Raw genomic sequence first — 12,536 nt, forward strand, 5'->3', positions numbered from 1 at the left:
TTGACCTGGCGAAGAACAGAACGTAGGCACCTTTGCCATCCCACCATGGTATCTAATTCTAACAAATCCAAGAATTACAAGAGTCGTGGTCAATACAAAGCGACAAACAATTGCACACAATATATATGATACAAGAAAAGAGCACAAGATCAGTGTTACTTTCATAATGTTAATTTTAAAATTGCTCTATAAAGATCATGCATGAAACAAGGAAACTACTGTGACTAGCTACTATCACAAATTCTGAATACACAACCAATGGCGATGTGTGTGCTCATGGTAATAGTCAACTTCAAAATCACATTACACGAAAAAATTAAATAAATAAATGTCAGTTGGAGATGACAATTTCCTGGTGAAATCCAGATGTCACTTTAATTAGGGAAACACCAACATCTGGTCTTTTTTTCTTTTTGGTCTTTTTTCATTCTTCACCAGCAACTTCTTTTTCATTCTTCGTACCGAATGACAATTGAGCAGCTTTTGTACAGAAATGTTACATGTCTAACATTTATTCGGTTTCAAAACCACGAACCACATAATTATCTGTCAATTCATACGATGCCATCCATGCGGGGGGTTACGGTCAATGCAGGCATGAAACTTGTACCAGAATAAAGATTAAGAACGAAAGACGAAAGAGAAGTCAAAATCGAGGCATTTCAAAAATTACCAACTGGTATAGCCGCCGGAGCAATCCAGTTCAATAAACAAAACATAGAATGTGACCGATAAATGCATGAACTGAAGTTACCCCGACGCCAGTAACTCCGGTCGGAACTACAACTCGTTCTGCAAGGACTATTTCCAGCCAAAACCAAATCCAAACGTATTGTTAATTCGATGCGCTAGTATCAGTAGTTACTCATATGGTTAAATAATATTTGGCCACCAGGACAATACATCGATCATCGAAACCAAGATCAACAACCCAACCCCCCTTTGCCCGCCCTGAATCACCACCAAGGCAAGAAGAAGGACAAATAAAAAGAAATCAAGACAACGAAATGCCGTGTCGGGTGATTCACAGAACTGCTACTCATGAGGGTTCAAAGTGCTAATTATTAGACACCGATCTCACTGCTTCTCAGGATATGAATGAACGCTTCGATAGAGCATCAAGTAAAAGAAAAGAGCGAGAGAGAACCTCTTGGCGGCGGCAGGCGACGACAGCCAAGGCTTGAGAATTGGGAGAGAGGCAGCGAGCGACGACCGGCTCTCAGTAACTCGCCGGCAGCAGTCGGGCTTGCTTTGCTTTGCTTCGCTTCGCTAGGGTTCAACTTCAGGAATAACGCAAATTTGCCTCTCGATCAGCTCAGCTTCAGGAATAACAGAATAAGTCACACTAGAAATGGCTGTCATGCAAAAAATAAAAAAGAATTCATAATTCTTCAGGTCAGACAATATACCAATCTGATGCTACATATTTCACATCTGTAGACAAACAAATGCACCGGTTAATACTAATGCAAAAAGCGAATTTTGTATCAAGTAGCTTATGGTGCATTTGTCAATAATATGCATTTCAGGACTAAGAGTTGGTTACGCATGAAAAAGTAAGCATCAAAATCATTTGTAGGGACATATACATTCTTCAGCCATTGGATAGGATGCAAAAAACAAAAATTATTTAGGAGGTACTAAAGCATATGATTAGAAATATTGCCTTGGTGACGCATATTCACACTAACAGAGATGGCACATTCAAGAAAAGTGTCTGTCATAATTTTTTAGAAGGTTACCTGGTGAATAGAGCTTAGTGCAAGCGTCATAACCAATGGCAGATGAACGGCCATTGCGCTCCATCATGGTATTGACCTGGCGAAGAACAGAACGTAGGCACCTTTGCCATCCCACCATTGTATCTAATTCTAACAAATCCAAGAATTACAAGAGTCGTGGTCAATACAATGCGACAAACAATTGCACACAATATATATGATACAAGAAAAGAGCACAAGATCAGTGTTACTTTCATAATGTTAATTTTAAAATTGCTCTATAAAGATCATGCATGAAACAAGGAAACTACAGTGACTAGCTACTATCACAAATTCTGAATACACAACCAATGGCGATGTGTGTACTCATGGTAATAGTCAACTTCAAAATCACATTACACGAAAAAATTAAATAAATAAATGTCAGTTGGAGATGGCAATTTCCTGGTGAAATCCAGATGTCACTTTAATTAGGGAAACACCAACATCTGGTCTTTTTTTCTTTTTGGTCTTTTTTCATTCTTCACCAGCAACTTCTTTTGCATTCTTCATACCGAATGACAATTTAGCAGCTTTTGTACAGAAATGTTACATGTCTAACATTTATTCGGTTTCAAAACCACGAACCACATAATTATCTGTCAATTCATACGATGCCATCCATGCGGGGGGTTACGGTCAATGCAGGCATGAAACTTGTACCAGAATAAAGATTAAGAACGAAAGACGAAAGAGAAGTCAAAATCGAGGCATTTCAAAAATTACCAACTGGTATAGCCGCTGGAGCAATCCAGTTCAATAAACAAAACATAGAATGTGACCGATAAATGCATGAACTGAAGTTACCCCGACGCCAGTAACTCCGGTCGGAACTACAACTCGTTCTGCAAGGACTATTTCCAGCCAAAACCAAATCCAAACGTATTGTTAATTCGATGCGCTAGTATCAGTAGTTACTCATATGGTTAAATAATATTTGGCCACCAGGACAATACATCGATCATCGAAACCAAGATCAACAACCCAACCCCCCTTTGCCCGCCCTGAATCACCACCAAGGCAAGAAGAAGGACAAATAAAAAGAAATCAAGACAACGAAATGCCGTGTCGGGTGATTCACAGAACTACTACTCATGAGGGTTCAGAGTGCTAATTATTAAACACCGATCTCACTGCTTCTCAGGATATGAATGAACGCTCCGATAGAGCATCAAGTAAAATAGAAGAGCGAGAGAGAACCTCTTGGCGGCGGCCGGCGACGACAGCCAAGGCATGAGAATTGGGAGAGAGGCAGCGAGCGACGACCGGCTCTCAGTAACTCGCCGGCAGCAGTCGGGCTTGCTTTGCTTTGCTTCGCTTCGCTAGGGTTCAACTTCAGGAATAACACAAATTTGCCTCTCGATCAGCTCAGCTTCAGGAATAACAGAATAAGTCACACTAGAAATGGCTGTCATGCAAAAAATAAAAAAGAATTCATAATTCTTCAGGTCAGACAATATACCAATCTGATGCTACATATTTCACATCTGTAGACAAACAAATGCACCGGTTAATACTAATGCAAAAAGCGAATTTTGTATCAAGTAGCTTATGGTGCATTTGTCAATAATATGCATTTCAGGACTAAGAGTTTGTTACGCATGAAAAAGTAAGCATCAAAATCATTTGTAGGGACATATACATTCTTCAGCCATTGGATAGGATGCAAAAAACCAAAATTATTTAGGAGGTACAAAAGCATATGATTAGAAATATTGCCTTGGTGACGCATATTCACACTAACAGAGATGGCACATTCAAGAAAAGTGTCTGTCATAAATTTTTAGAAGGTTACCTGGTGAATAGAGCTTAGTGCAAGCGTCATACCCAATGGCAGATGAACGGCCATTGCGCTCCATCATGGTATTGACCTGGCGAAGAACAGAACGTAGGCACCTTTGCCATCCCACCATGGTATCTAATTCTAATAAATCCAAGAATTACAAGAGTCGTGGTCAATACAATGCGACAAACAATTGCACACAATATATATGATACAAGAAAAGAGCACAAGATCAGTGTTACTTTCATAATGTTAATTTTAAAATTGCTCTATAAAGATCATGCATGAAACAAGGAAACTACAGTGACTAGCTACTATCACAAATTCTGAATACACAACCAATGGCGATGTGTGTGCTCATGGTAATAGTCAACTTCAAAATCACATTACACGAAAAAATTAAATAAATAAATGTCAGTTGGAGATGGCAATTTCCTGGTGAAATCCAGATGTCACTTTAATTAGGGAAACACCAACATCTGGTCTTTTTTTCTTTTTGGTCTTTTTTCATTCTTCACCAGCAACTTCTTTTGCATTCTTCATACCGAACGACAATTTAGCAGCTTTTGTACAGAAATGTTACATGTCTAACATTTATTCGGTTTCAAAACCACGAACCACATAATTATCTGTCAATTCATACGATGCCATCCATGCGGGGGGTTACGGTCAATGCAGGCATGAAACTTGTACCAGAATAAAGATTAAGAACGAAAGACGAAAGAGAAGTCAAAATCGAGGCATTTCAAAAATTACCAACTGGTATAGCCGCTGGAGCAATCCAGTTCAATAAACAAAACATAGAATGTGACCGATAAATGCATGAACTGAAGTTACCCCGACGCCAGTAACTCCGGTCGGAACTACAACTCGTTCTTCAAGGACTATTTCCAGCCAAAACCAAATCCAAACGTATTGTTAATTCGATGCGCTAGTATCAGTAGTTACTCATATGGTTAAATAATATTTGGCCACCAGGACAATACATCGATCATCGAAACCAAGATCAACAACCCAACCCCCCTTTGCCCGCCCTGAATCACCACCAAGGCAAGAAGAAGGACAAATAAAAAGAAATCCGGACAACGAAATGCCGTGTCGGGTGATTCACAGAACTACTACTCATGAGGGTTCAGAGTGCTAATTATTAAACACCGATCTCACTGCTTCTCAGGATATGAATGAACGCTCCGATAGAGCATCAAGTAAAATAGAAGAGCGAGAGAGAACCTCTTGGCGGCGGCCGGCGACGACAGCCAAGGCATGAGAATTGGGAGAGAGGCAGCGAGCGACGACCGGCTCTCAGTAACTCGCCGGCAGCAGTCGGGCTTGCTTTGCTTTGCTTCGCTTCGCTAGGGTTCAACTTCAGGAATAACACAAATTTGCCTCTCGATCAGCTCAGCTTCAGGAATAACAGAATAAGTCACACTAGAAATGGCTGTCATGCAAAAAATAAAAAAGAATTCATAATTCTTCAGGTCAGACAATATACCAATCTGATGCTACATATTTCACATCTGTAGACAAACAAATGCACCGGTTAATACTAATGCAAAAAGCGAATTTTGTATCAAGTAGCTTATGGTGCATTTGTCAATAATATGCATTTCAGGACTAAGAGTTTGTTACGCATGAAAAAGTAAGCATCAAAATCATTTGTAGGGACATATACATTCTTCAGCCATTGGATAGGATGCAAAAAACAAAAATTATTTAGGAGGTACTAAAGCATATGATTAGAAATATTGCCTTGGTGACGCATATTCGCACTAACAGAGATGGCACATTCAAGAAAAGTCTGTCATAAATTTTTAGAAGGTTACCTGGTGAATAGAGCTTAGTGCAAGCGTCATAACCAATGGCAGATGAACGGCCATTGCGCTCCATCATGGTATTGACCTGGCGAAGAACAGAACGTAGGCACCTTTGCCATCCCACCATGGTATCTAATTCTAACAAATCCAAGAATTACAAGAGTCGTGGTCAATACAATGCGACAAACAATTGCACACAATATATATGATACAAGAAAAGAGCACAAGATCAGTGTTACTTTCATAATGTTAATTTTAAAATTGCTCTATAAAGATCATGCATGAAACAAGGAAACTACAGTGACTAGCTACTATCACAAATTCTGAATACACAACCAATGGCGATGTGTGTACTCATGGTAATAGTCAACTTCAAAATCACATTACACGAAAAAATTAAATAAATAAATGTCAGTTGGAGATGGCAATTTCCTGGTGAAATCCAGATGTCACTTTAATTAGGGAAACACCAACATCTGGTCTTTTTTTCTTTTTGGACTTTTTTCATTCTTCACCAGCAACTTCTTTTGCATTCTTCATACCGAATGACAATTTAGCAGCTTTTGTACAGAAATGTTACATGTCTAACATTTATTCGGTTTCAAAACCACGAACCACATAATTATCTGTCAATTCATACGATGCCATCCATGCGGGGGGTTACGGTCAATGCAGGCATGAAACTTGTACCAGAATAAAGATTAAGAACGAAAGACGAAAGAGAAGTCAAAATCGAGGCATTTCAAAAATTACCAACTGGTATAGCCGCTGGAGCAATCCAGTTCAATAAACAAAACATAGAATGTGACCGATAAATGCATGAACTGAAGTTACCCCGACGCCAGTAACTCCGGTCGGAACTACAACTCGTTCTGCAAGGACTATTTCCAGCCAAAACCAAATCCAAACGTATTGTTAATTCGATGCGCTAGTATCAGTAGTTACTCATATGGTTAAATAATATTTGGCCACCAGGACAATACATCGATCATCGAAACCAAGATCAACAACCCAACCCCCCTTTGCCCGCCCTGAATCACCACCAAGGCAAGAAGAAGGACAAATAAAAAGAAATCAAGACAACGAAATGCCGTGTCGGGTGATTCACAGAACTACTACTCATGAGGGTTCAGAGTGCTAATTATTAAACACCGATCTCACTGCTTCTCAGGATATGAATGAACGCTCCGATAGAGCATCAAGTAAAATAGAAGAGCGAGAGAGAACCTCTTGGCGGCGGCTGGCGACGACAGCCAAGGCATGAGAATTGGGAGAGAGGCAGCGAGCGACGACCGGCTCTCAGTAACTCGCCGGCAGCAGTCGGGCTTGCTTTGCTTTGCTTCGCTTTGCTAGGGTTCAACTTCAGGAATAACACAAATTTGCCTCTCGATCAGCTCAGCTTCAGGAATAACAGAATAAGTCACACTAGAAATGGCTGTCATGCAAAAAATAAAAAAGAATTCATAATTCTTCAGGTCAGACAATATACCAATCTGATGCTACATATTTCACATCTGTAGACAAACAAATGCACCGGTTAATACTAATGCAAAAAGCGAATTTTGTATCAAGTAGGTTATGGTGCATTTGTCAATAATATGCATTTCAGGACTAAGAGTTTGTTACGCATGAAAAAGTAAGCATCAAAATCATTTGTAGGGGCATATACAATCTTCAGCCATTGGATAGGATGCAAAAAACCAAAATTATTTAGGAGGTACAAAAGCATATGATTAGAAATATTGCCTTGGTGACGCATATTCACACTAACAGAGATGGCACATTCAAGAAAAGTGTCTGTCATAATTTTTTAGAAGGTTACCTGGTGAATAGAGCTTAGTGCAAGCGTCATACCCAATGGCAGATGAACGGCCATTGCGCTCCATCATGGTATTGACCTGGCGAAGAACAGAACGTAGGCACCTTTGCCATCCCACCATGGTATCTAATTCTAATAAATCCAAGAATTACAAGAGTCGTGGTCAATACAATGCGACAAACAATTGCACACAATATATATGATACAAGAAAAGAGCACAAGATCAGTGTTACTTTCATAATGTTAATTTTAAAATTGCTCTATAAAGATCATGCATGAAACAAGGAAACTACAGTGACTAGCTACTATCACAAATTCTGAATACACAACCAATGGCGATGTGTGTGCTCATGGTAATAGTCAACTTCAAAATCACATTACACGAAAAAATTAAATAAATAAATGTCAGTTGGAGATGGCAATTTCCTGGTGAAATCCAGATGTCACTTTAATTAGGGAAACACCAACATCTGGTCTTTTTTTCTTTTTGGTCTTTTTTCATTCTTCACCAGCAACTTCTTTTGCATTCTTCATACCGAACGACAATTTAGCAGCTTTTGTACAGAAATGTTACATGTCTAACATTTATTCGGTTTCAAAACTACGAACCACATAATTATCTGTCAATTCATACGATGCCATCCATGCGGGGGGTTACGGTCAATGCAGGCATCAAACTTGTACCAGAATAAAGATTAAGAACGAAAGACGAAAGAGAAGTCAAAATCGAGGCATTTCAAAAATTACCAACTGGTATAGCCGCTGGAGCAATCCAGTTCAATAAACAAAACATAGAATGTGACCGATAAATGCATGAACTGAAGTTACCCCGACGCCAGTAACTCCGGTCGGAACTACAACTCGTTCTTCAAGGACTATTTCCAGCCAAAACCAAATCCAAACGTATTGTTAATTCGATGCGCTAGTATCAGTAGTTACTCATATGGTTAAATAATATTTGGCCACCAGGACAATACATCGATCATCGAAACCAAGATCAACAACCCAACCCCCCTTTGCCCGCCCTGAATCACCACCAAGGCAAGAAGAAGGACAAATAAAAAGAAATCAAGACAACGAAATGCCGTGTCGGGTGATTCACAGAACTGCTACTCATGAGGGTTCAAAGTGCTAATTATTAAACACCGATCTCACTGCTTCTCAGGATATGAATGAACGCTCCGATAGAGCATCAAGTAAAAGAAAAGAGCGAGAGAGAACCTCTTGGCGGCGGCCGGCGACGACAGCCAAGGCTTGAGAATTGGGAGAGAGGCAGCGAGCGACGACCGGCTCTCAGTAACTCGCCGGCAGCAGTCGGGCTTGCTTTGCTTTGCTTCGCTTCGCTAGGGTTCAACTTCGGGGTCATGGAAATACTGGGCGACTGTTTATTTTATGTTAATCATTCGTGGCTTCTAGTGGCGTCAGATTTTACCGAGTGGAGACGTGAGTCCGATCTCAAATCCGGTCGGCTCGACATCCGAACCGGCTCATACGTGAAAATTAACATTCGTAGCTGACGTCTACTGGAATCGATCTCAGTCGCATCATTGCCATGAAATGCTCTTGGTTGACCCAAACATGGATGACCCGTTTCAAGCCCAAGAAGGTAGTGTGGACGCCGTTGCCTTCCTTCCAACGGAGGTCGGTAACCTTTTGTACACAAACCATTCATGCTGTATGCACCGATCAAAACAAATCTAATTTACAAAATATCAAAAGAAAATTGCTTTATCTAAGTAAATCGGTCAGATGATTGAGTGCCCAACCACAGTTCAATATGGATTCGTTCGTTGGCTTCCTCAAGAAAACAGCTCTTGAATTTATATGTACATAACACTCGAATCATCATTTGCCAGTGATACCAGACCTGTCGCAACTTCTCAGATAATAAATACTTCATCTACAAACTTGGTTGTTGGTTTCCTTCAATTGTCAGCTCCGCATTAGGAACGTCTCCACATCTGATGGCATTCTTCGACCGTAAGAGAAATGCAGTCTGTGCGTCATGTTTGACCTCCTTCACTTACATTCGAAACTGAAAGCTTTGGGCAGTTTCTCCTTGATCTGTGTAAATCATGCATTCCATTTATCTTCTTCGTATGGAGCCATAGAAAAGTTTTCAAACTCCAAAATACGCAGAATCATCTTTGCTTGGTTCTCTTCTCCATCCAGAATGGATATCAACCACACAGATTAGAATTGGAGTTTAAAATCGGAAGGCGATATCATTTGCCGTTCAACCGATACGCCATAGACAGTAGAAAAGGGGGGAAAAGAAAAAAAACAAAAGTTTCATTGCCCTTTTATGATGAAAAACATGCCACCTTCTCAACATTCTGCTGGAGTCTTGCTGGGCAAACCCCTGATGACATGCTTGCATTGAAACCTATAAAAAAGCTAAGCTTGTTAGAGATGCCACGAAATAGAAACTCTTCAAAATTTGCACAAGTTTATTGGGCCAGTCACAAGTAGAGAAAGGCGAGGTTGAAGATTGATCTTCTACCAATATCATTAACATTGTGCCATCGGATTAAACACTAATTCTGGTAACTAGCAATCAACTTCTTCCTCGGCATTCAGTCTCAAGTGTTAGGTTAATCTTATCATAACTACAAAACCAAAAAAGTAGAGCTGACTAAATGGGTAATTACATGAGCTGTATGTATTATAATCTTGAGTGATAATAGAATATACTTAATCCTGATGACTAACAGTTTGGTGCTTTAATAGAAAATCTGCCAAACAAAACAAAGAAACTGTTCTGAGTTCAATCCCATGCTCCTTTACTACAAGTTACTAAGCAGTTCTTCACGTATTAGGACAAGAACGCATTAAGGCCGTTCAAAGATTCGAGGCATTTCAAAAGCAGAACTGACCCTCATGATGGGATATAGGAAAACTTGCCGAAAGAGATTAATATCTCAATTGCACATAGATAAACTTTTACCTCAGGTTAATGCAAAATCAATGCAGTAAAACGCATGTGAGGTTACATACCAGATTTCATCATATTCAGTGGAATTAGGACATAAGGAGCTGCCGGTAAGTGATGTTCGATGCAAATCATCCATGGCATGTGCTGGAATCTTGCAATTGATGTGTAACCTGAGTGGTACTACCTGTAGCGGTGCCAAAGAATCAGGAAAACAAAACCTTTTTGCAACAGATTGAGACATCATAGGCCTAACAAAACAGTAGAACATATCACCACCGTCTGGGATGTCAAAGTACCTTTTTGCCGAATCGGAAATCATGCTTGGGAAAAAAATGAAGAGGGAGGCTGAAAGTAGACGAACTTCTGACGAGCAAGAAAAACTTGGACGGACCTAAAAGCAATCAGAGATAATTTTTAAGGTGAAGGCAGTCGTCAATTATCTTGATCGGAAATAGCAAGAGTGGAAAAATTAGAACAAACCCATGTAAGTACTACTCCCGGCACCAGCAGATATTAGAACTCGAATGGCCTGGTCATGAGAAACATGTTAACAGAATGTATGACGGTTCACATGATGGCCAGTTAGAGTTGACCGAGAGAAACCAACCTTTCTAGCAATATTATCAGAAATTTTCCTTTCGGTGCATTTATTTGCATTTCCAGAACCAAAATTCCCTCCAGAAAATACCAGCTGGTATACGTGTTGAGGTCTCACAATACTCGCTCCAAGAATCAAAGTAACTTCTCGAATGTCAGGCATCTCCTCTAGCGCCAGTCGAAGCGCAGAGATTAAGCTCGATTTGGAACACATCAATTTGTCCACCCTCCTGATCCCCTGTTTGATCTCTCTTTTCCTCAAATTATGCTTCCTCCTATCGGATGCCTTTGATTCTTCCGGTGTTCGACATGCCTCTTCCTAGGAACAGGAGCTTCTTTGGATGAGAACATTTCAGCCCACTCGAAAGATCATAACTTAGATATATATTGACCGTTTGACCTACCAAACTTTCATGTTCCTCCTTTAGAGCATCAAATTCATTTTCGAGGTGTTGAAGCAGCCTGCAGCGACGAGAATACCAAGAAATGTTCTGATTCATCTTCAAATTGATGTAACCAATTATATTCATCTGAAAAAGGACACGGGATCGCAAAGGAAACGAGAAGCAGACTCAATTTACATGTTTGGTGGAACTCTGATATTTCTAACACTGATTAAATGATTCTATTCTAGAAATGCGTAACAGTTATTCTACACACATTTAGTTTGAATGTGTGTAGTATAACTGTGAAAGTATACTACACACATTCAAACTAAATGTGTGTAGTATACTTTTTTTCAGTGGTGAGGGGGGAAGAAAGTATTGAGAAATTTGGAACCAAAACTATAGGAACTTAGCATATAAAATCGATATGTTTCTCGATCGGGGTGGGATAATCAGCCCGACCACTTCATTTCGCTGTCCTCGACAAGGGCAACAGGAAAGGCGTGATTCGAGAGAAACGGAAGGGGGGAGTTCACCTCCGGGAGAAGACGAAGGGAGAGAAGCGTCCGGAAGCGTCCCTCGCTGCCCACCCGAACGCCTTGCGCGGGTGCTCCTCCTCCGGGGGCGTCGCCTTCCTCTCCCCGTTCACGGTTGCCGCCTCCCCCATTGCCTACTCTTCTCTTTATCGTCGCTCGCCGTGACGGTGGAAACGAGGACAAGGACGGGAGGGACGCTGGGTTTATATTCTGGTCAATGCGTACCGTGCGCTCGAGCTCATTGCATCGTTGTCATCGAATCTGCCTTACGATTCGCTTGCTTCGCGATCCAACGGTCAACTCCATCGACAACGTTTTGGTTACGATGCGCCTCGAGGCGCATCGTCGCTTGGGACAGGACCACTCCGACGTCGCCACAAACTACGTCAGCCGCGTGATGGGCGGCTTCGTCAGATGGACGGGTTAGATTCACCTCATCGGATGTGCGTACGTGGCGACCTGTAAGTGGGGCAGGACGTTGGTGCCTGATTGTAGCCGCGGTGTTGCGGGCCGACCAGCAAACAGCTTCGTATCGCATCAGAACGTCGACGCCCTACCACAGACCTGATGTCAGTAGCCTGGCGCCGGGGAACCACGATGACGGGACGGTGTTTCGTGGCTCGGTGAGCACTGCTGCTCACCGGAGGAGACCGGAAGCTAATTACGGTGCATTAAAGGCGCCAACAACACGCGTAAATACAGATCACCTTTTTCTTTTTCTCCTTCCTTTCATTTTCTTAGATATTTATATGTAATTAGCTGGCGGATGGAGTAATGGGCATGATGAATGAATGCTTCGCTAGTGTAAAATGCCAACGACTAGAGGATTTGGAAGGAGCGGAATTAATGGATATACTGACGATGGAGAGTGACTGAGCGAGCGGTGACGTGGTTTTCTGGACGGTG

General features: G+C 41.2%; 2 protein-coding genes across 3 annotated transcripts in view; both read right to left on the minus strand.

Moving 5' to 3' along the window:
* LOC135648911 (dihydroneopterin aldolase 2-like) overlaps positions 1–12,536 on the minus strand; it is a 46,774-nt gene that overhangs the window by 26,855 nt on the left and 7,383 nt on the right. The window lies entirely within an intron of this gene.
* On the minus strand, positions 8,878–11,791 carry LOC135648908 (uncharacterized). Of its 2 annotated transcripts, none has more exons than XM_065166923.1 (7): positions 11,631–11,791; positions 11,113–11,170; positions 10,719–11,027; positions 10,592–10,640; positions 10,408–10,502; positions 10,174–10,295; positions 8,878–9,562 (listed from the first exon to the last, which is right to left on the minus strand). In XM_065166923.1, exons 1-7 carry the CDS (start codon positions 11,759–11,761, stop codon positions 9,505–9,507), a joined length of 822 nt encoding a protein of 273 aa, XP_065022995.1. In that variant the 5' UTR covers positions 11,762–11,791; the 3' UTR covers positions 8,878–9,504. The 2 variants fall into 2 exon arrangements, with proteins under 2 accessions (XP_065022995.1, XP_065022996.1); XM_065166924.1 differs by having other exon boundaries at positions 11,113–11,238; positions 11,631–11,762.

The sequence above is a fragment of the Musa acuminata genome, chromosome BXJ3-9 (genome assembly GCF_036884655.1).
Source record: "Musa acuminata AAA Group cultivar baxijiao chromosome BXJ3-9, Cavendish_Baxijiao_AAA, whole genome shotgun sequence".
NCBI classification, from domain to species: Eukaryota; Viridiplantae; Streptophyta; class Magnoliopsida; order Zingiberales; family Musaceae; genus Musa; species Musa acuminata.

Coding starts and splice junctions, on each gene's coding strand:
- LOC135648908 (XM_065166923.1), bottom strand. CDS start 11,761: ATGGGGGAGGCGGCAACCGTGAACGGGGAGAGGAAGGCGACGCCCCCG. Junction 10,641..10,718: donor CTGATAATATTGCTAGAAAG/GTTGGTTTCTCT, acceptor TCTCATGACCAG/GCCATTCGAGTTCTAATATC. Junction 9,563..10,173: donor ACTGAATATGATGAAATCTG/GTATGTAACCTC, acceptor GCTTTTTTATAG/GTTTCAATGCAAGCATGTCA.